General features: G+C 36.9%; 1 protein-coding gene across 11 annotated transcripts in view; it reads left to right on the top strand.

Annotated features, from left to right (window-relative positions):
- PHF20L1 (PHD finger protein 20 like 1) overlaps positions 1-22,674 on the top strand; it is a 60,485-nt gene that overhangs the window by 31,441 nt on the left and 6,370 nt on the right. For 6 of the 11 annotated variants that reach the window (XM_052787508.1, XM_052787512.1, XM_052787505.1 and 3 more), the window contains 10 exons: positions 5,542-5,760; positions 5,959-6,015; positions 7,328-7,432; positions 12,806-12,970; positions 13,358-13,539; positions 15,471-15,570; positions 16,790-16,876; positions 17,794-17,989; positions 18,397-18,766; positions 22,205-22,370. In XM_052787508.1, coding sequence (XP_052643468.1) covers positions 5,542-5,760; positions 5,959-6,015; positions 7,328-7,432; positions 12,806-12,970; positions 13,358-13,539; positions 15,471-15,570; positions 16,790-16,876; positions 17,794-17,989; positions 18,397-18,766; positions 22,205-22,370 — 1,647 coding nt within the window. The remainder of the gene's footprint in view (positions 1-5,541; positions 5,761-5,958; positions 6,016-7,327; positions 7,433-12,805; positions 12,971-13,357; positions 13,540-15,470; positions 15,571-16,789; positions 16,877-17,793; positions 17,990-18,396; positions 18,767-22,204; positions 22,371-22,674) is intronic. The other 5 variants (XM_052787514.1, XM_052787515.1, XM_052787507.1 and 2 more) reach the window with 4 other exon arrangements.

Consider the following 22,674-nt stretch of genomic DNA (forward strand, 5'->3'; position numbering starts at 1 on the left):
ATTTGACATGTCCACACACTTTGTGTGAGGGGAAACCATTCCCCAACAAAATTCTCTCTTATTACTACTTGAGTCCAGCATGGGAGGATGGAACCACTTGCAACCTATGCTAGAGGATACAGTTTATACTGTATTTAAAGCTTAATGGAGCTTTTTTGGACCTACATGATTTTAAGAGTTATAAGCTCTTAAGGAACTGATTTGCCAGCTCCCTTTTTGTCTTCTGTTTTTTTGCATTCTGGAAGGACCTGTGTATTGTTCCTAATTTTCATGTATTACAGTTTTCTTCCATGCAATAGAACTCTGTCTTGAGCTTTCATACTGACTTTTTGCCCAAATGTTAGAAGTTTTCAGACGTATTCAGCCCAGCCCTCCACTTGAGCAGTATAAGCTTTGTGGGCTGAAAGACTAATCTAAGCAGTTTGCTATCTTTAATTCAGAGATTTCATAGAAAGTTTTGGAGCTAGCTGCCTCTGTCAGTAGTATCTCTAGGACTCTATAACTGAAGTTCATATGTCTTTTGGGTTCATCTCGGGTTTCTAACTCTGGTGAAACTTGTTTGTGTCCTATCCTCATATTCTTCTTAGAAAAAAAAAGAAAAACATAGCATTTAAGTTCAGGTTTGAAAACTCTGGAGTTACTCTACACTGTTGAATAGTTTTTGTTGTGTTCTGTGCTTTAGAAGGCATCTTTTTACTTTTGAAATAGCACAGGTTCTCAAGTCATGTTACTTAAGCACGCATGATTCTACCAAATTCTTGCATGCTTCAGGAGAATGAATGGAACCCACTCTATTTATCACAACTTTTCCTTTTCTAATGAACCTGTTTAAACAATAGCCAGATAATATATAAAGGAGAGGTGCCCAAAGCTTTCCTTTCTCATTCCTGTTGATGCTTGAAATTATTGAGAAAAGTTAATTTGCATTATGCAGGAACACCTGCCTGCCTAAATGTAATTTAATATATTGCATTGTTTAGTGTATGCATTGTGACTCTATAGGTTACAATTTGAGAACTCTGGTGTAAAATCCAGACTATCCTGTAATTGTTTTTTTTAATCTGAAAGAGCTATTTTAAATCTATGTCCTTTTATGATATTTCTGCTTTTTAGATTTTATTGACACAGTCTGGACAGATCTGGCATTCTAGATTTTGACAACACTATGGAATTTGCTAAGTGCGCTTTAGTTGGACCTGCTGTCTTCGTAATCATTGAAACAGATAACTGTAGATAGTTTCAGAAATTATCCATAATTTTATGTTGTTGAAAATGATGCATTTCAATGACTTCTTCACTAAAAAGATACTAAGTTGGCGTTTTTCAGAGAGGAGGGATAAAGTGCACTGAAGTGCAGAAGCATAAATGGTAACCCATAGTATTAACATAGATTTCTTCTCAAGATCATTGCTCAAAATGAACAGCATGAAAGGCAGCACAACAGCATAAAGGCAGCACAAAAGCACTATGATCAATTCCTTCAGTCCACAGGCTACATGGAAGTACTGTGCACTTTGGTAGACACTGGTACACTACCAGTTAATTATTGAACAGAGGTACTGCTTTGCCTAAACTGGTGCAAGGACCTACATGTGATCACTTGATATTGCATACATAACTAAGAATCCTTGCTTTCATTTGTCAAACTGCTTAAAATGGAGATAAGTGGCCTTTTTGTCACTTAGACTTTAAATTCACAGTCAGTCTAAATGCATGCAGAACACTGTAGTTTTCTAGTTCTGACTACATGAAGTTCAGATCTTTCTGTAGTTATAATTTTCTTAAATTTGTGATGGTTTTTCTTCGTTTTTGTAACTCTACACCATTTATGTTAGTTTAACTGTTATGTATTAAGCAAACAATTTCAGCAAGCAATATGGGTTTTAAAATTTAAGTAAAAGGAAAATATTGTTACATTTGCTAATATAGCAATATTAACATATTTATAATAGTAATATAACAATATTATCATTAGCTGTTATTTCCTGTTGTAGCTCAGTCTAGATTATTTTGCTAGTAGGGTAACATTAGGTTAACTATATGGGAGACATTTTCACATAGGCTAAAAGAAAAAGCATTGTATACTTTTACATAATTTTATTGATAACAGTTTACTGCAGCAGGAACAAGAAATGGCTGATGTACAAAATTTTCAGAAAATGAGATCAGTCGCTTTTTAATAAGCTCTTGCCAGTGTTACTGGCTGCCCTGCTTTTAAGAGGTATGTAGACTCTAGTGAGCTAAAGCTCTTGTTACTTTGGAGCTTTTTGTTTTACTCCAAACATCTAGTGACAGTCAGGTTTACTCCCTAATTTGAATGTCTGCCATTCTAATCTCTGCCCTGAAGTTCTCAGCTGATTCTTGGGGTAGTTACCTGAAGGCAAGCAAGAAATTTTCATGTCCTCATCCTTCCTAAAGAGATAATTTTGTGCAGGATCTGGTATTAATCTGTAATATGTATTTAAAATGCATTTAGATATAAAATTCATCCTATGCACTGGGAATTCAAAACACAAAATTAATTATGATAGAACCGCTGGTCATGTTATGATTTAAGTTGTATATTAATGCAGATGATGATATGTCTGTTATTAGGAAAGTTGAAACATCAAAAGCCATGGAATAGAGTATCATGCAACAAAATAAGTCACTTCACATTGGTACAATTTATTTTAATTTGCTGAACTGAAATAAGCAGTACCACTTAAAAGCCCGTCTGTGCTGCTGCGCTTGTAGCACAGCATCCTGTTCTGTGCCTGTGCTTGCACGAGGAGGGGCTTGTGTCACTTCACCGTGCCAGACGAGGAGAGGTAGCATTGGAAACGTGTCATAAACCGGACTGGAAAGTGCTGTAGTTTGCATTTGGTTTTCATCTGAAATCAGTCTTCTGATGATAAAATTGATCTTAGAACAATGACATATCAGTAGTTTATCAAGTCTAATCTCTAAGCATCTTTCTGCTGAGTGTTAACTGCAGACCTCCCACACTTCACTGTGTGGGAGGTGGCTGACTAGACTCTTTAACAGGAATAAAATTGCAATTAAAAGTAACAGTTAAAAAAAAGTTAACATTTCTATAAAGGAGATTTTTTATAAACTAATATTTATCTTGCTGTATTTGTTACTTGCCCTTCAGACTGTGATTGCCTACTTTGTCTAATTTTGTGGTTACTTGTACGGCGTAGTGATTGCACAATTGAAAATTAGACTTTGCAAGCCTTAACACTTTATTTAGGATTTGAGAATTTAAGATTCTCAGTCGAGAATGATTTCTGATTAATAAAAGTAAAAGCCAAGAATAACATTGCAGTGTGTGCAGGCATAATAGTAATTTCTCTTTTCGGGTTACTATAGAAAGGCTGTCTGGAGAGCTCTGTCATTGAGATGGATATTTGTGTGACTGTAGCAGATTTCTGCCCATCATAAATGTTCCCTCAAAGAGTTATTTAGTTACTACCTGATTACTTTGTCAGATGTGCTTGTGTTGAAAATTGTTGAGATACTGAAGTTTGTTGTGTTGTGGCTATCAATATCTGAGCATGTTTGAATGTCTGAGGTCAGGATTTCTTCTGAGTAATGAAGTTTAAATACTAATTAATCTGATATCGAGACTAAATTTCTCTTGAGATTGTTTGGATGGAGTATTCTCACATCTTTTCATCAAAACGGCAGTGACCTAACCAAATTATGTGCGTTTGGGTGATCCTTTTGTGCTCTTTTTAGAAACGAGACAAGACGTTGATAGCATGATGATGTGGAGAAGTGTCACTTTTTTCTTTTACTGAGGTGCTAAAATATACTCATTGCTCCACAGATGGCAAAGCAGTTCAGTCCTGTAACAGAGACAAATGCTAATTAGGAAACCCAAGAAAAGAATAATTTGGATAATGTTTTGTGTCGAGAAGTATCCCAGCAAGCTAAGTCTGCTTGAAATACAGACAAAGGCAAGAGCTTGAATAGTAGACCACCCTTGAAAGGATTATGGTCTTAGGTGAGATTGTTGATTTGAGGTAGTGGAAAGGCTCAGGTAGCCTCAGCCATGGTCAAGCAGCTCGTGTCTTGTGTTAGAAGCCAGCATGCAGAACTGAGCAGCTGCTTCTGGCTGCATGGTATGGCGATGCCTTGCATCTTGCAGCTGGGAACGTCTGGCATTTAAAAGTGCTGTGTGGTGTGGTAGGTGATGTACCACTTTCTGTTGCTCTCGGTGCCCCTGCGGCTTTCTTACTTTGTGGCATTTTGATTGTTTTCCTGAGAAGTCTGCCTAGGAGCTGGAGTAAGTTCATGTAACGTGTATGTTGTATCATAGTAGAATTGGGTTGGTCTGTCCAAGCCTGGAAGGCCTCCTTACAGAGTCAACCCCGAGATGTTCTTGCCTTTTCCCCAGAATCCTTTTATGACTGATGAATTTACTAAACTATCTTAACACTGCTTATTTAAATGTTTTTTGTTGTTTTATTAGTGAATTTTTTTTTTAAAAAGCTTCGTATTTTGTCTTGTTTAATATCTTGACCGCTAGCATGCTAGCAGGTATTTTTCAGGATTTTTTTTTTTTTTTTTGGTTCAGCACTTTAACCCATGAGTGTTTTTTACGTGCTGATACTTTTGCTGGGCTCGTAAGTTGAGAGACACCACAGGTGTCTGGTGCCTCCAAGTATTTACAGCTGGCATTGAAAAACCTGAACCCTTTGTGACTTTGCAGAGATGCATTTTTTGTACAGTATGTCCTCAGCACGGTCCTGAAATGTCCTCAATGGCCTGATGAAGATTAGGCTTTCCTAATTACATTTAAATGAAACTTAAAGCTCTCACAATATTGATGAACACAGTAATAGAGAGTTTTAAATAACTTTTATTTTAGTTTGATTATTTGAAAATTATAATTTGAGTTTTATTTTACCGTGTTATTTCCTAATTTGCATCAGAATAAGGTTGAAAATCAACTAAATATTTCACTGAATAAACTTTTCTAAATAGTGTAAGGTAAGAACTGTCAGTATATGATGCTGAATTCTGACAAATTATCACAGTATTTTGCATGTAATTCAAATGTGGATTAAATACACTCATGAAAGACAGTGAACGATTTAAACATTATTGAAATAAATGAAAAATGCAATAAGCAGAAGTGTAAATTTTATACATAGCACTGAAAATGTTGTACCAGAGCTCAGTTTCTCTGTTCAGATAATGGAATGTTAACTTAAATGATATTGACAATGTCAGCACCTTTAACCCTTATTGTTGACGCGGGTTTCTATTACAGTGAAATAAAAAGGAAACAAAAAGGCTTAAAAGCAGCAAAAGTATACTTAAACAATACAAGTAGTTTAAAAAGCACGTGCAAATTCCAAACCAAAGAAACCTTCTGTGGCATGTATTGTCTTGTATGTAAGACTAAGACCTAGGCATTCATATGCAGTAATTATATGTTAAGTGTGATGATATTATTACCAGTACTTGACATTTCAGTGATCTGACCCAGCCAGTGATCTGGCTGCAATCCTTACAGAATGCCTAGTAAATCTGTCTTCTTGTTTTCAGCACCCTCGTCCCATGTACATGCCTTGCATCTGGAAATGCCTTTAACCAATAGTCTAAAGTTACCCAAAGGGAATAGTAAAAAAAAGAGGTCTTCCACATCAGTGAGCTCTGAAGGGACAGAGATACAGTGCTCTGTGCCCATAAAGGAGAAATGTTTTGAGAGTCTGAAGGAGAAAATATTAAAGAACGTGATTGAGAAGGACAAGCATTCAGAAGTTGGTAAACTACGATACTTTTTGTTTCCAGTGCTTTAGACAATAAAAATAATTGTAAAGTGGCATTAAAAATAATTTTATTGTTTGTATGTTTCTTCTTATTATGTACCAGTAGGACTTTTTACGGTCTAATGATTTTACAAGAAAGTGGGTCATCAGCCAGACATTGCACTTATGTCACATATTCTTCTTCAATTTGCAGGTGCAGTGAGAGTGGAAAGAAAAGGAAAACTGGAAGAGAAAAGTTCTTCAACATATGGTATGTACAGAGCAATAATGTTTTCAGGAAAAAAGGAAAAATTCTCTAACACTTGATGTCTTTGAAGAGCAAATGTAAAAGTGTAAAATATTTCCTGGGCCCAGCTGCACTTCTTTTGTTTGTTTAGGTCTTAAAAACAGTTTTTATATATATGACAAGTTTATAGTAGAAGAATAATTTTATAAGAGGAAATGAAAGTGCCCATAGCAAGGATTTGGAAGGATCCAAAAGTACCTATGAGAGGCCTGGAAAAAAAAAAGTTTGTGTTTGTTTGGGTTTTTTTTAGTTGAATTAGGGGTACTGCCTTTATTTCCTTGTACTGACCGATTTGGCAAGGGGAGGAGAAGACAGTTAAGTGTTACTAGCAAAACATTTGGCAATTCTTGAAAGAAAATATAAATTAAGAGGGCTTTGGTTTTATCCTGTGTTTAAAAACAAAAAAAAAATATTAGAGATGAACAAGAATTTAGAAGTGATTATACCTTGTTTTTCCAAGAGGTAAAATTTCTGTTTCTGTATTCCCCAAGAAGATAATAACACTCTAATTTGTGTGCAGGAAACAATCCTTAAATACTGACTTTAAGGATTTAGTTTCTGTAACAAGTCAATTTCCTCATTATTTATCTCACTGCTGATTACTTAGAAAATGATTAATGGAGTGAAAATGTTGTGGGATGTATTTTGTCTTGGGAGAATTAACAGGATAAATAGAATTTTCTGAGACAAAGTACTTGTCCTCATGCGTATACCAACAGTGATTAGAAGTGAGCTGCAGTGTAAAAAAATGTATCACAAATTTTAGTCAGAATCAGTTTTCTATGAGGATGTCGCTGTGTAGTAGAAAGTGCTGACAGCATCAGCAGTTTTGTGATACTGAAATTTGCTTCAAATCACTTTCTGTAGGTCTAATATGTGTTTTTAAGACAATGTTATCTTTTTAGTTTGGAATTCTGCACTTTTGAAAGCTTTTTCTCTTGCCCAAACCTTTTTGTTATAAGCTGTAAGTAAAATGGATGTTATAAGCTATTTAAATAATGTCACTTATTTTGTGTGCTTTCCTATATCTTCTGCTATGATATCTCATTTGGAAATACTTACAATGGTAAAATGTTGTTTGTTGAGATTCCTTTGAACCATTCTACCAGCAATTAATAAGAGACATGCCCAAGATATCAAGTAAATTAACTGAATCATTTTGATCTGACTAGGCAACTGGAATACTTGATTTTGAATGTCATGTTTAGGTTAAGCCAAATGAAGCAAGTAATTTGGAATGGTACTGCTGTTTTAAAATTACTAATTTTTATTTCAGGTAAAAAGAAAGAAAAGGAAAAGGAGAAAAAAGAGAAAAAGGAGAAAGATCATAAATCAAAACAGAAAAAGAAGAAGAAAAAAAAGAAGAAATCTAAACAGCATGGTAAGTTCAATTTACTTTTTTTTTTTTTAATTAAGCAAAACCACTCAGCATATTTATGGCATTAGATATTAAAACTTGTTTCTAAACAATATAAATGTCAAATTTTAGAAATTTCAAAGAATAAGTTTTGGCTTTAAATGTTGAAAGGACACTTATGTCTGTGACCTCATTTTTATGTTTATAGCCTGTCTCTGTGTGATGGACATAGATATTTCATAGATTTATTTTTATTCTTCCTTCAAAAGATATGCTCGCCCTTCTCCTCTCTCCAAATCCTTCATTTGAAGCTCTGTATACACATCCTACCTATTTTGCTTGGATGTTAAAATTATTCTAGTATCTAGTCTGTTGCTGAATTTCAGTGGTTTACTGTATAAAATGCAGCCCCTCCTTAACAGTTAATCCTTAGCACTTATACTAATAATACTACTAGTAATAATAATAATAATACAGTAATAATACTACTTATTTTATCTTGCTGCTGGTTTGTGGTGTGTGTTTGGTTTAGGGTTTTTTTGAGAACATCTTTAAATATTCAAAAATTTAAAAATGAGAATATAGACTGTCCTTTCTATGCCTATCAGATTGACTTTACTTTCATGTACATTGACAGTGTACTTTACTAGATATCAGTTGTAATAATAACTTTGATTTAAAATTTCTTAAAATATGAGAATGTGAAAATTCAAAACCTATCAAACAAAGAATTTTCTAGAAACTTTTCCTCAAGACCATGTGGAAAAACTCTATGCATTAAAAGAGCTTCTGACCACAGACTTTTAAAGATGCCTTGTGGATCTCTTGAGTAGTTACGCCTTTGTCCAAAATTTGTGCTATAACGTGAAAATGCTCCCAAATCATGCAGTGCTTGAATGTGAACTGCAATAATCTAGGTTTCACGTACTTCACCATCTTTATACTGGAGTAATATAATTTTAAACTGTAAACTTAAATTGCTTATTTTACCTAAAAATTATTGGGAGTTTTTTACTTGCACTGGGAAGGCATCTAAGTCTTTGCAAGAAGATACTGGTAAATGCTAGGTATGCAAGAACCAAAGAAAAGAACAAAAACCCCAAGACCCTGTGCAGTCTTGGCTACTTCATCTATGATTATTAAGACATGGCGGAGTGACTTAATACGCTCTACTGGTTCTGTTTTTAGGAAGATGTTCAAAAGTAATATCCCATCACCTTGTGTACAGCAATATCCCCAGTAGCACTCTCAATGCAGTTTGATAAGAGTGAGAAAAATATTTTATAGCTCTTCTATCCTTTGGTATATGACATTGAGTGTTGGTGTAAAAGTATTTGAAAAAGAACTTGCATAAAAATAAGCAAAATAATGATTGAAGAATTTGAAAAAAGATCTTTTGAGCAGAACTGTTTTAATAGGTAACAAGTTAAGCTACAGATTTGAAATAAGGTTAGAACTACATATGTATATTTTGTAATGGGGAAACATTGATATGGTATTTCCCTGAGCCTTCTGTTTCTTATATTTCCAAAGAAAGAGGTAAATAGAGAAGTTTTCTATCATCTTTGGTGTTGAATCCTGGAATTTAGATGAATCATCAGAAAAGGCTGATGGTAGCACACAATTTAGAAGGTTTTGGAGGAGTTGGTCAGACGGGTGGTTCTCATCTGAGCATGTGACACTTTGCTGTTTCGCGAAGCGCTGTGCTTGAGATCAGAGAGTCTAAGGCTTCGGACTGTCTGGGGTGCACTTGGTTCTCTGGTTCCATGCAGCTCTGACATGCAGTGGGTTCTGCAAACCCTATTCTTCCAAATCGATACAAATAGAGTACCTCTTGCAAATTAACACAGAGCTGTGTTCTGCTCAGTATTGTTCTTTGGTTTTATCTTGTTGAGGTCGTAAGGTAGTTTGTTGGGGGTGGGATGTTTCTTTTAATTCTTTTTATTCCGTTGGTCTTTTTGCCAACTTGTCTTGAAACTTAGAAGCTTGGCAGAGGTACCATGATTAGGTTCCAACTTCTAGGGGCCATGTCCAATGCTTGTAAATATTAGGAGAAAACCATATACCTCCCAGTGCCCCCAAAAATACGAATCTTAAATCCAGATGCAGAAAGCAGTGTGAATAAAACTTGAGCATTTTATTCTTTGCAAATTCTTCTAGTGAAAATCTCTTTCTAGAAATATAGAGGTATTCTGCCTGGATATTTTTTTTTTTTTTTTTTTTTAAACTGGGGAAAAACAAATGCTTTGGCAGATTCTGACTCCAGTGTCTGACCTTGAGAAAGACCATTGAAAAATAATCTGTTAAAAAAGTAGTCATCTTTTTCTCCAGTACTGGCTCACTCTACTCAGGGCATGGGCAAAAATGAAAGGGTGTGAGGCATGCTTCATTCCTTTGGAATCAAATTGAGGCATCTTGGGGAAGAACAAGAAGCAGGCACATTGTGTGCTTCAGATGAGTTTTGTGCAAGGCTTAAAAATGATCAAAAAAACCCCCAACAAAACCTTTTTTTTTTGTGCTTTGAGTACGTGCATGTTTGTTTATATAAAACCCATATAACACAGAAGGTAGGTAATTTCTGTTACTTATACTGTTCTGTTACAGTGAGGTTGGTAGCAATACAACATGAAGTAATCAACTCAACTACACGTTGAGCTGATTCCCCTACAGTGAATATACTTAGGAAGTGTGGTAGATAGTGTTTTTGGCAGAAGGAGAAAGTAAATGTGAATACTGGCTTTATGGAAGGTATTTAGGAGAGAAGCATATCGTGGAACTCATTGCAAGAAAACTGTAGATACAGGTGGTAGCGGGAATGCTTCCTACAGAAGGATGAAATTGTAGGTATCTGATTACTCACGTATTCAAAATAGTAAGTTTTAAGAGGAGTAAATGGATGGCTACTCTTAATTACCATTTGACCAGCATAAGAACAACATGGACCTGCTCAAGTGGGTCCAGAGGAGGGGCATGAAGATGATCAGGGGGCTGGAGCACCTCTCCTGTGAGGTCGGGCTGAGAGGCTGTTTAGCCTAGGAAAGAGAAGGCTCTGGGAAGACCTTATTGCAGCCTTCCAGTACTTAAAGGGGGCTTATAGGAAAGATGGGGAGGGACTCTTTAACAGGGAGTGTAGCAATAGGACGAGAGGTGACAGTTTTAAACTGAAAGAGGGTAGATTTAGAGTAGATATTAGAAAGAAATCCTTTACTGTGAGGGTGGTGAGGCACTGGAACAGGTTGCCCAGAGAAGTTGTAGATGCCCCCTCCCTGGAAGTGTTCAAGGCCAGGTTGTATGGGGCTTTGAGCAACCTGGTCTAGTGGAAGGTGTCCCTGCCCGTGGCAGGGGGGTTGGAACTAGATGATCTGTAAGGTCCCTTCCAACCCAAACCATTCTGTGATTTGTGATTCCATGACTTACCTGGGACAGTCTCTCCTGTCGCTATGATTAAGGACAGGCTTGGAAATGTTTTCCTTGAGACTGTTGCAAATAGTATATGTTAGAGGAAAATATATCGTGCTGGTATCAATATAAATGTCAATACTGCTGTATTACCAGTAGGCACAAGTGCAAGGTGCTGTCTGTGCTTGTGTGTGTGCTCTAACAGCCTCATCCTGCTTCCCTCTCTGGCTGAGCAGGATGGGGGTCCACTGGTGAGAATATACAGATGTATACATGTACAGAGTGGATCTCTCCAGCAGCTGAGCTCAGACACTGTCTGCCCAGTAGCTGCCTCTGGAGTTGCTGGCACCTGGAGACACGAGTCCGTGGGGCCACAGCCCCGCTGCAGTACAGACCATCTCACTCGTATGTGCACTCTTGCACACTGCCAGAGTTGGCCAGAACTCGCCAGATTCCCATAGCCCCCTGGCTCTCACCCTTAGGTACTGACACCCAGAGCTGGCCCTTGCAGACCCACTCACCCCTGGCTCCCAGGCCACTTCATCTGCTCACCAGCTGGTCCACCTTGATCTCTGCTAGCAGTCAGACACGGGGACTGGCTCCAGGTGCTGCAGCATGAACTCATGGGCCTCTGTGACCAGAGATCCTTTGCAAGTGGCTGACACTTCGGTCACTCCAGTCTCTCCAGGTGCTGGCACCACAGACACATGGGCCTTTCGACCTGTGGCCTGACTCCATTTGCTGGCACTTAGACCCCCATATACACACCTGCACACTGAATAAAGAGCTTCTCACCTGGGTAAGAGTTAGTAATGGGGTTTAATAAGAATCATAGAACAGTTGAGGTTGGAAGGGATCTCTGGTCCAACTCCCCCGCCCAAGAAGGGCCACCTAAAGCTGGTTGCCCAGGACTATGTCCAGACAACTTTTCAGTATCTCCAAGGAGGGAGACTCCACCACCTCTGCCAGCACAGCCAGGACAGACTGTGCTGATCAGATGCAGGGCATGCCCAGAGAACTGTACTGACCAGCAAACTGTTTATGCACGACTGGCCCTTTTTATCCTCTTATTCCTCTATTTTCCCCACACTTGTTCCTTCCCAAATCACTTAGGCCCATCCATTTTCCCCACCTTTAGTTCCTTCCCTAAACATTCTATAATAAGTCTTGCAATCCCCAAATGATTTTCCCCTGTGTCCCATAGTGTGCCCCATCCTGGGCTGCAAATGCCCTTAGTCCAAAAGGTGATCTGGAGAGCTGCTCTGGGTAACACGTTGTGATGGGTTTCATGCCTGGATAAGGGGGGTGATGGCACGGCTGGGACAGCCCTGGGAGGGCCGCGGGCAGGGTGTGTTTGTTGTTTGCCTGCTCTTCATGCTCCTCTGGGCTTGTGCGTACCCTGCTGGGATGCTCCCAGGCCCATCCCAGGAGCCATCGGCCCATCAATGGCTGATGGCTCCTGGGATGGGTCTGGGAGCATCCCAGGAGCGTTTTCTTTGGGCTTCCTGTGCTCCTCTGCAGGTGTGCAGACAAGCTTTTATGACTTAACCTGAGAGGACCATCTGGAGTTACTTCTAGGTAGCAATGTTGGTAGCGCTACCAACAGACCTAAAGCAAAAAAAGAGTGCTACCAGCAGCATCTCTAAGGATAGCAGATGGTACAGGATGAATTTTGGAAAAAGACGACTGTATAATGTTCTAGGAAAAATTATTCCTCTGTACATTCAGAGATGGGAGGGAGCAGGGAGTTAAATGGGTAATGCTTGTCTTGGCTATTAAACATCATTGTTTCTTACTGGAAATTTATTTATAAAATATGTTATGAAGAGCTTTTGCCATTTCATATTTACAGTTTCATCATCCTAATACCTCAATGTTGATATTCTTTACTTCTGAACATAATTTTGCATTATACTTAAATATTCTTTTTTTTTTTAAATTTGTCATAAACTTTTCTTTACTTTTGTAACAGCAACTTATTTTCTTGTAACTTTTCAGATTATTCAGATTATGAAGATAGTTCTGTTGAATTCTTGGACAGGTGCTCCTCTCCATTAACACGGTCCTCGGGGAGCTCTCTGACTTTGCGCAGCATGTTCTCAGAGAAGAATACATCATACCAGTATCCAAGAGCTATCTTGTCTGTTGACCTTAGTGGAGAAAGTAGGTTGGCTGAACAGCAACTTTCAGTTTGTAGGTTTAATTCTTTAAAAGAGAGAATTTTAAGGAAATAATTTGGTTTGTGTTTGGGATTGTAGCTATAAATGTAGTGACTGATTTACACTTCATCTATTTAAATCAAAATGCTTACACTCCTTAAGCTGTTCTGCATTGTACTTGCTTTGGTTAAGTGTTGCTACTCTGCTTCTGAGGAGATCACATTAAAGGCATTTTGCAAAATTCGTCAAGAAATCTAATATACCAGCAGTGTGTTTGAGAGCCATTTTTTGCTATATGCAGGTTAAGATTTTTAACTGCCAAAACCCCCTATATTTCTGTAAAGTAGTGCATCTATGCACACACAGTTTCATGTGTATTTATTTTTACTAGACCTTTCAGATGTGGAGTTTTTGGATGATTCCTCTACGGAGAGTTTGTTACTTAGTGGTGATGAATACAATCAGGACTTTGATTCAACTAACTTCGAAGAGTCTCAGGATGAAGATGATGCTCTCAATGAGATTGTTAGATGCATTTGTGAACTGGATGAAGAAAATGGCTTTATGATTCAGGTAAAGAAATTGGGGGGGACGGTATGTTTTCCATTTAAATTTCTTGCTTGTGAAGGTGCCCTTTTGATGTGTTGGAGACCGAAGTTACGTAGAGAGCTGTAAATAGAAGTGAACAATAACAAAATATTTTTATGTTTTGCACTTGGCATGACTCTGTTTGATGTATGCAGAACTATTACTCTAGGATGGGGTTTCTCTAACAAATCGATATGTAGAACAGATTTATAAGGAAAGGTAACGTTTTTCCTTATAGCCAGTTGATAAATTTGGAATAAAGTATCCTTTCCCACACAGAAATCATCGCTTCTCTCCACAGACTATCCCGATTATACCAGCCCTTCTGGTTTGGCCCTTGTGCTGTGCAGTACCAATTGTAGAAACCGCTCTGCTCACTGTAAATGTATCTCAGCTGTATCCAAGATCTCTGCCATACAGACATTAATATTGTCAGTAACTGTGATGTGTGTGATGTGCATGCTTCATCTTAGAATAGCAGTTCTCAAACTAGAAATCACTAGCTCATTTTAGAACCTGCTAAGAATTTAAATCTTAGTTGGTGTAGAAAAAAGGGGAGAAGAGTATACAGTGTCTGCACAGCATTCAAGTGCTGATGGATTGCAACTGCTGCTGCTTATTTATTTGTACTCCAATGAAGGGAGCATTTCCCATCTAGTAATGAATAATTTAAAGTTTTTGTCCCAAGGAATTCATAATATAGCGATTAGATCAAATGAAAGCAACAGTGAGGAAGAACTCAGTTGTCAGTAACTTTAAAAAAGTCATGAACTTCTTGTTGGTTTTTTTTCCCCACTTGAAAATCAGGTTTGTATTCAACTATTTATGTGGTACAGTTTCTGTAGAATATATGGAGCCTTTTTAGTTGAGATTTGAAGGAAGGGAGTATGGCTGTCCTGTGTTAATGGACTTAAAGTCTGGGAAATGACAGAAAGATCTGAAAACGAAGGACACAAAGACTGTCCCTGGGAACACACTGAAATGCAGCGCTGTGTTGGAGGAACTAAGCAGGAGTTCAGCTATGCTAAAAATGTGGAAAAATGGACTAGCGTAGAAATCTTTGGAGAGAGGAGAGGAAGTTGTAGCCATAGCAGTGTAACAAGAGGAAAGATGACTTCAGTGTTTTGAATAGGTCGATGCTCAAAAGCATGTCAAAGTAAAAAGAGGAGAGACTTTCAGTAGTAAAACAGCAGATATTTAGAACACAGGCAAACGCTCAGTTGAGAAAAGGAAATGTATTTTTAAGTGGTAGTTTCCTGCCCGTTTCTGAAGTCCAATGACAGCCTGATTTTTCCTCTTCATGCCTTGTCTCACTGAGACCAACCAGTTTGCTGTTTCTAGGCCCTCATGTCTTACCACTTCTATTTTGCTCTCCTATTCTCTTGTTTCTCCTCTTTCATTTTCTCTTCATTTTCTTTTTCTTTTAGATTTTCCATTGGTGCGATATTAAAAACACATCTTTCTAGCGCACTGGAGAGATGCTTTGTAAATATAAATAATTAAACTGAAGAGTTTTCTACTTTTCACTGTTATGCTGTAATGTATTACATTATCTTTCTACTTTACTGTAATATTATACTCCTGTCTTATGTTTCACTACTAAATATTTAGGTGCTAAAATACTGAATGTTGTAATAAAATATTATTAAATTTTACATCTTCAATTTCTTTTTTTTTTTTTTTTTTTCCAGTCTGGAATTTGTGGTTGAGGTAACTTTCAGAACTAGAGCTCTTTTTTAGCTTGATGTCTTTGCCTACCCAAACACAAATTGCCCAACTAAAATAATCTTACTCAAACCAGCTATTTAAGTTAAACTGCTGTTCTCTGCATTTTGACGATACAAGAAGTAGCTTCCGATTTTTTAATCTACTTATCTCAGTTTTAGTTTTTGCTTTTGTTTTTTTTCTGATGTCAGTGTGAAGAGTGCTTGTGTTGGCAGCACAGTGTATGCATGGGACTGTTAGAGGACAGCATTCCAGAGCAGTACATCTGTTATATCTGCAGAGATCCACCAGGTACGGGTAAACCACCTTTATCTGCATCTGTCTGCTTGGGATTTTTAAGCAGAGATATTAGGCATTGCTTAAATTGTTAAAGCTCTGTTTGTTTTGTGTTATCTGTTATACTTCTTCGGGGCAAGTGATTTGAAGTTTGGCTCTGAGCAGAAACTTACTTTCCTGTTAGTAACATCCTGTTCAGCTATGCTAAATCTTACTCTTGATCTTAATTACCATTGCTTTAGTTGTTGAAACTTAATTCCCCCCAAACCTTAGCACTTTTTCATGTCATTGTAGTCTGAAAAGTCTTTCTAAACAAATCATTCTTTTCAGTGATCTGTTTTGCCTATAATTGGAATCACACCTGTTCATTTAAAAATTTTTTTGTTTGGTTGGTTTGGTTTTTTTTTAGAGAAAAAGCACTCATTACCACAGTGCACTGAAATACGCTGTGGATGTCATTTCATATTAATTGCAATTTTATAATGTTTGTGCTTGTTTAGAATTGTGTAAATAAAGGTGTGGAACTGAAAATGTAAAATATGAAAAAATCTAGCACTTTTTATGGTAAATGATAGTGCACAAACAGCACATCTTGAACTCAAGCTTGTTAGAATAAGTTTGAAATGGTACGAATTAGGAAAAGTTTATTTACTTTTAAACTGAATATACTTGATTAGGAAGATGTTGATTTAAAAATGGTTCTGTTCATGAACCCATTTTTCTTAGCAGTTATTTGGAGAAAAACTATACGATTTGGAAGAAAGGTTTTAGTATTTTTTCTGACAATTGGTACAAAAGCACATATATGTCTTCTGGTGAAATATCCCAACAGTCCAGCTGTTTTAAAAGGGCAATGAGACTACACCCCCAAATTTCCCTTAATTCTGAATTTAAGAAATGAAATCTGAAAATTGTTTGCAGAGGTATAAAATAGTACCGTTTTTATTAGTTATTTTTGAGAAGGAAATTTAGGAAAATAGAGCTGGAAAGATGTGACTTTTTCCATTTGCCCCAATCTGAATCTAAATTGATGATACAGAGTCTTGTTTGATAGTTCTGTGTGGTGTACTCTTTGAGCAGTCAAGCTTTTTCTTATTAAAACCAACTAATTTGTCTTGTGTTCTTTCCCTGCACTGTACTAGGTACTACGTTATCCCCTGCTATGCAGAGACTGTGTCCCTAATTTTTATCTTCTCTCCCTTCCTAACCATTACTTCTTTTCTTTCTATGTCAGGAGAAAAAGGTCATTCACAATGTCAGTATTTTAAAGTGTATTGGGATAATGGGCAGAAAGGAGATAGACAGGGTATTCTCCTGAAAGGTATGAAGGGCTTCCATCAACCCATTCTTTGTTCTGTATATGATGATAGTCTGATATGAAATTGAGTGTAAGATATTGCAGTCTTAGTCAGTCTGTTTGTCTGGGTTCCTCATTGTAAACAATAATATCGGAATAACTAGCATTATACATTTCTAGTTTTGTTTTTTGGGGTTTTTTGTGTGTTGTTTTTTTTTTTAAATAGTTATTAAGTTACTATAGAAGCATTAGCTAAATACTCAGTCATGCCTGTTGGTTTACAATTGTAGATGTTGCCATAGGATGGGAGACCTAAGGCCCACTTACATCAATATCCTGTCTAGTAGTGCCTGGTAAAAGGCACCTCAAAGGAGAGTGTGAGAACTCTGCTGTCAGATAACTTTGAAATGTCTGCTTTCCTGAAGTCTTCTCTTGGCTTCTAATAAATAGATACTGACTTCAGTATTGAAGCAAAATATTTGTCTTCTAGAAATGAACTAGGTGTTTTGGATATGTCCATATAAAATCCACTCTCTGAAATTTCTCTTGGTAACTTAGGTTTGCTTTTTTTTTTTTTTTTAAAGTAAGCTGCAGTAGTTAGATAAATACAATACTCATGTAAACTTTTTTTTCAGTTTGATAATAGCACAGCTCTTGATATCCTGTACTTTGATTGCAAAGGTGATTAGATTTTCATTTCAAATGCCATTTAGAGAGGTCTTGAGATTTCAGGTTTATTTTTGTTTACATAAGTGTTAAGAGTTTCCTCTTAATCCATGAAAACTAAATTTTAATATATTAATAGCAAGATCTTGAATCATTTTTTGATGGATGTTAGGAGACATTTAGGAGAGTACAGCATATAATTATAGCACTCTAGTTTTAAATACAATTCTGCTGTGGCTTTAGATGGCCCTCAATTTGTTTATTGCTTACCCCAGGTCAGAGGTGGAGTGCCAAATATCTTTATGATAAAGACTGGCTTAACAATGGACACATGTGTGGATTATCATTTTTGAAAGAAAACTACTCTCATCTTAATGCCAAAAAGATTGTGTCAACACATCACCTACTGGCAGATGTATATGGTGTAACTGAAATATTGCATGGACTGCAGTTGAAGATTGGGATATTAAAGTAAGTATCAGTGGAGGTTTATTCTCCATCTTTATATATTTAGGTAGCAGAGACTACCATTATTCCATATGCATTATTCTCTCACGTTAAAGTTCTTTCTTGTATAATAGTTTAAATAATTCAAGTGCAAGATGTAGAATACCCTCAGCTTCAGTGGGAGTTAGGTGTTCAGCACCTGAGCAGATCCGGTGTATTGGGATTATTGGTGATTTTTATTTTTTTTAAGTCAATTTTTGTGTTAAAGGGACATTCTGGATTTATCCTAAATTGATAAGTGACCTAGGAATGCTTACATGTTTGATAATGGTGCTTATCAATAGCTGTGATCTAGCAGAAGTGGATGCTCAATAGTTTAGTGCTGTAAGTGGTATCTCTATAACTTGCTTTTTTCCTCCCCTTCATTGCAGAAATAAGCATCACCCAGACCTTCATCTCTGGGCTTATTCAGGGATGCGAAAAGAACAAGAACAAATAACTGTTGGGGTAGAGAAAAAATTAGTGACTTTGCCAGATGCTGTTAATCCAACTGAAAGGACGTGTCACAGTCAAAACCATAAAGAGCCGCCCAGTATACCCCAGAAGATGGAAGAAACGTACATCACAAGTGAGCACAGTTACCAAAAACCACAGAGTTTTGGTCAAGACTGCAAAGCAGTCACTGACCCTATGAGCTCAGATGATGAAGATACAAGTAGTTTTGAGGAAGATCAGGAATTTCACACAGAGAATAAAAACTGTTTACAATATTCTTTTAAAGATGATGGCATGAATGAGCAGGTAAGTATCCTTCTTCATCTGGGAAGTTTCTTAGGTGCAAAAATATGTTCAATCTGATAAACCTCAAGTGCATACAAGTATTTAGAAATGTTCATTGTTCTAAGCTGACATACTCTATCAAATGTCAGCAGAAATCACTAGAAGCAAAGTTGGATGACTGAAATAGTTTCAGGTGAAGTATACCCATTTCAGCTGGTGAATGAAATGCAAAGTATGGTTAAAGTATTGCCTGTGCTAAAACTGTTTATGCTCAGTCCAGTGTTGAGGGGCATGGGGTGGGTGGGAATCCTATGCTTGAAATGCAGAGTCTTGAAGAAAACTTGCATGTTTTTGCGAGGTGAGGAAAATGGGACAAGTTTCCTTCTTCCTCTCAATTCTGTTTTCTACGTGTGTTTTTTTTTGTTGTTGTTTGTTAAACTGAGGTTTGTAATAGTGTTTATTATTGTACTGTGTTCTTCTTTTAATACCAACACTATCTAGAATTCTGTCCACAAGTAATGATTTACTGACCAACTAATTTCACCTCGTGTGCAACTTCTTTTGAGTCTTTTATATTGCGTATTTCTTCTAATTAAATGTTTCACAGGTTTTTAGTCAGGATTATATTTGGCTATTTAAACATCTCTTTCTCATTTTTGCATTAATGGTTTGAATCCATTACTTTGTGGAAAAGGTCTGAACTTGTTAGTCTGGTTTTAGTGAAGAGTTCTTTAGTGAAGAGAAGTTGAGCAAAAAACAAAGTGAAACAAACCTTTCTGTTTTCTACAATACCAACTGTGTGAGAATAAATGGCCCAACTCATCCCCCTTTTGAAGTACAGTTTCTGGTGTGGAAGAAATGAGTAAGATACATCTTTTTTCTTTTAATTTTAGTTTTAAATGTGGCATGTAAGCTATATAGTCTGAATGGGAAATTTTGGCTCGTTCTAGTTAGAAATAACTGTTTGTATGCTAAATCGCATGATTATATTCAGTTTTTATAGTAAGGAGATATGCAGCAGTATGAAATACACTTTCCTTCCAACAGTACCTTAAATTGTCATTGTAAATAATATAAACATATTTAGAATTAAAAGAAAATACATATGAGCAGTGAAGCAAAACTAATGTTTCCTTCAGAGACCAAAGCATATATGTAAAAAGCTAGGTACTGTCTGTTTTAAACCAGGAAGAGATCTGTTTGGGGCAGTGTCTTTCCTTTGGGACACATTTAGTTCACCTTGTTGTCAGTAGTCAGCCTTGATATCTGAAATAAGGCTTTCTGTCTAGACTTAATACACATTGAAAAGCTCTCCTTGGTTTCTCCATGAACCTGTTTGTACTTACCTTAAAACCATGATGACGCTGACATTGAAGTGCCATTTTTACAAGAACTGCCTTCTCTGTAAACTGCCTTCTTCACCTCTCCTTGTCAAAATTTTGGCTGGGGCTTTGGATTCTCCCTTCTAGCACCTGCAGAGCCTTGAATGTTCTGATTTTCCGTACTGTTTTGTCTTATCCTGATCTACAGTTCTGTTACATATCTTCTTTCTCTTATAAACCAGATTGACTGTTATCAAGTCCCTTTTTGGACTATGCATCATCTTTAAAATTGTATTTAGTTTCCTTGTTCCTGCTTCTGAAAGCACAAGCCTTCCGCACCTGAACCTCCTGTTTATTTCTTCGTCACAAGCTGGATCCTGTACTCTGCTTCTCTTACTACCTCTGCCACCACTCCCTGATTGCCTACATTGATCTCTTAGCTTAGAGAAGGACCTGTTCGGTCTTGTGGTTTTTTTTTCAAGGAGCATTTACTAGCCATTTGAATAAATACAGAGGCCATTAAAAGGAAGAAAAAATCTTTTATTATGTTATTTAGATGACAAGTTATTTAGCTTTAAGACTTTAACTTACTGCAGTGGGCATCTAAAAGATTCACCTAACAGATGATCTTGATTTTAGAATTATGGACTTGGGTCCTCATACAGCAATGGAATTCTTCTCTCGTGGTTTTAGAGAGGGTCTGAAAATTGTAATACATAGGGCATTTCTTATTTATGCTGAAAAATACCTTTATCAGATTAATAACAGTTTGAATAGTGAAAACACTGGAGGCAAACTTGATGTCTTGACAAAAAGATTTTATCTGAAAGGTTTGAGAGTTTAGAGGCTTTTATGACTTTTAAAATCTATCTTTGATAAATAACTCCTTTAATGAATATTGTATTAACAATACTTGTTCTCCAGGACTCGCTCATAAAGCTGCCAGCAGGTTGGTCCAAGTTTGATTTGTTTTTTTAATTGATTTTAAGTCTTAAAAAGAAAGTTGTTTTGCTTAAGAAGTAACTTAAAATCCATCAGTCCCTATTTTCTTCCCCTCTCTTCTCACTGTTGCCATTCTTGACTGGAGGAAGAAATACTTGAAGAAAAAGATGGTGTTAAATCTGTTATGCGACGTGGAAAAAAATCAGCTGAGCACTTCTTCAGAGAAGTGTATTTATAGGATAAAATTCACTCCTTGCTCTGACATTTGCCATGACACTGCGTGAGCACACGTATCCAGCATTCTAGTCCCTAAAATAGAATCATAAATAGTGAAAGAACTTCATCAGATACGAAGTCATAGTGGTTATAAAATGGAAACTGTGAATCTTGCTAATCAACGGAGATGCTGAACATTTTAACTCATTAAATCCGGTATACTTCCTTTGGTCATTTCCCTTAGCTGAAACGTCAAATACAGAAAGATGAGGAGCTTGTGTATTATGTCTGACTTGCTATGAAGATACTAATTATTTCAAAGAAGTCAGTCTTCCTCAGAAACTATGTTTGCGTAACTCTGTGTGTTACTGCCCTTGTAACTATCCCCAAACATGTACAATTCTGTCCCAGACTTGTGCTTGCAAGTGACAAGGGACCATAGCAATAGTAGGAAGAGAAGTCTTTTGTCTTAATCCACAAATAGAATGGCCAGCTTATTTATGAAAAATAGTGACTGACATCTTGGATATTACTGCATTTTAGAGAGTTTTCCTTCATTCTCTGGCTAAAGTTGAAACAAACCTTAGGGTTTTGCACATTTTTGGTGACAGTAGACCAATGCAGTTCGCTTAATGATTTAAGTCACGATTTATATAAAAAGGGCACAGAAATGCAGTCTGTCTTACTGCGTTAAACAAAGTGCTTGAGCTGGTAAACTTTACCTCTTGCCTCACTCCCCCAGTGCTATACATGCTCGTTTGTATGGAGTTTGCATTTTGTTTGGTTTAGTCTATTGGTGTGTCATGGTACGTGGCTTTCTGAGTATGCTTTTTTGTCAAGTAGTCGGAAGTACAATTCTAAAACAGCATAGTTTATCATGTGACTCAAGTGTTGAAAGCAACACCAGAAATTAAAAGAACACAAAACAAAAAAACCCCTCTTAAATGGCAATTTTTTTCTTTCTGTTGCTCCTATGAAGAAGAATTCTGCTGAAGGAAACACTGTGTTTGTTTGTAATGAAAGAAAAGGCTCAGAAGAACAAGTGGACACACATCTTCAATGGCAGCTAAATCTCCTTACCCATATAGAGAATGTACAGAACGAAGTCACCAGCAGAATGGACCTGATTGAAAAAGAAGTTGATGGTAACTGCATTACCAGATACTTGTTAATATACCTGTAACAGCGTATTTCATAGCCACTGTGTTGAAGGCACTGAGGATGGATTTTTTAAGTATTGTATTCAAATTTGGGTACCCAAAATTATAACCAGAGCTTGTACCCTTGATCCCCCCACCGCCTTCCACAAGTTTTGAGTGCCCAATAAAGTAGCTTAAGCACTCAGGACGCCTGAAAATTTAGCTCAAGTTTGTGATATTAGGCAGACTTCAGAAAGCTTAGATAACTTGTCTAGTCTTTGTCTGGATAAGGATCATAAAGTTGATGGAT

Source organism: Harpia harpyja, chromosome 5 (assembly GCF_026419915.1).
Source record: "Harpia harpyja isolate bHarHar1 chromosome 5, bHarHar1 primary haplotype, whole genome shotgun sequence".
In the NCBI taxonomy this organism is placed as follows: domain Eukaryota; kingdom Metazoa; phylum Chordata; class Aves; order Accipitriformes; family Accipitridae; genus Harpia; species Harpia harpyja.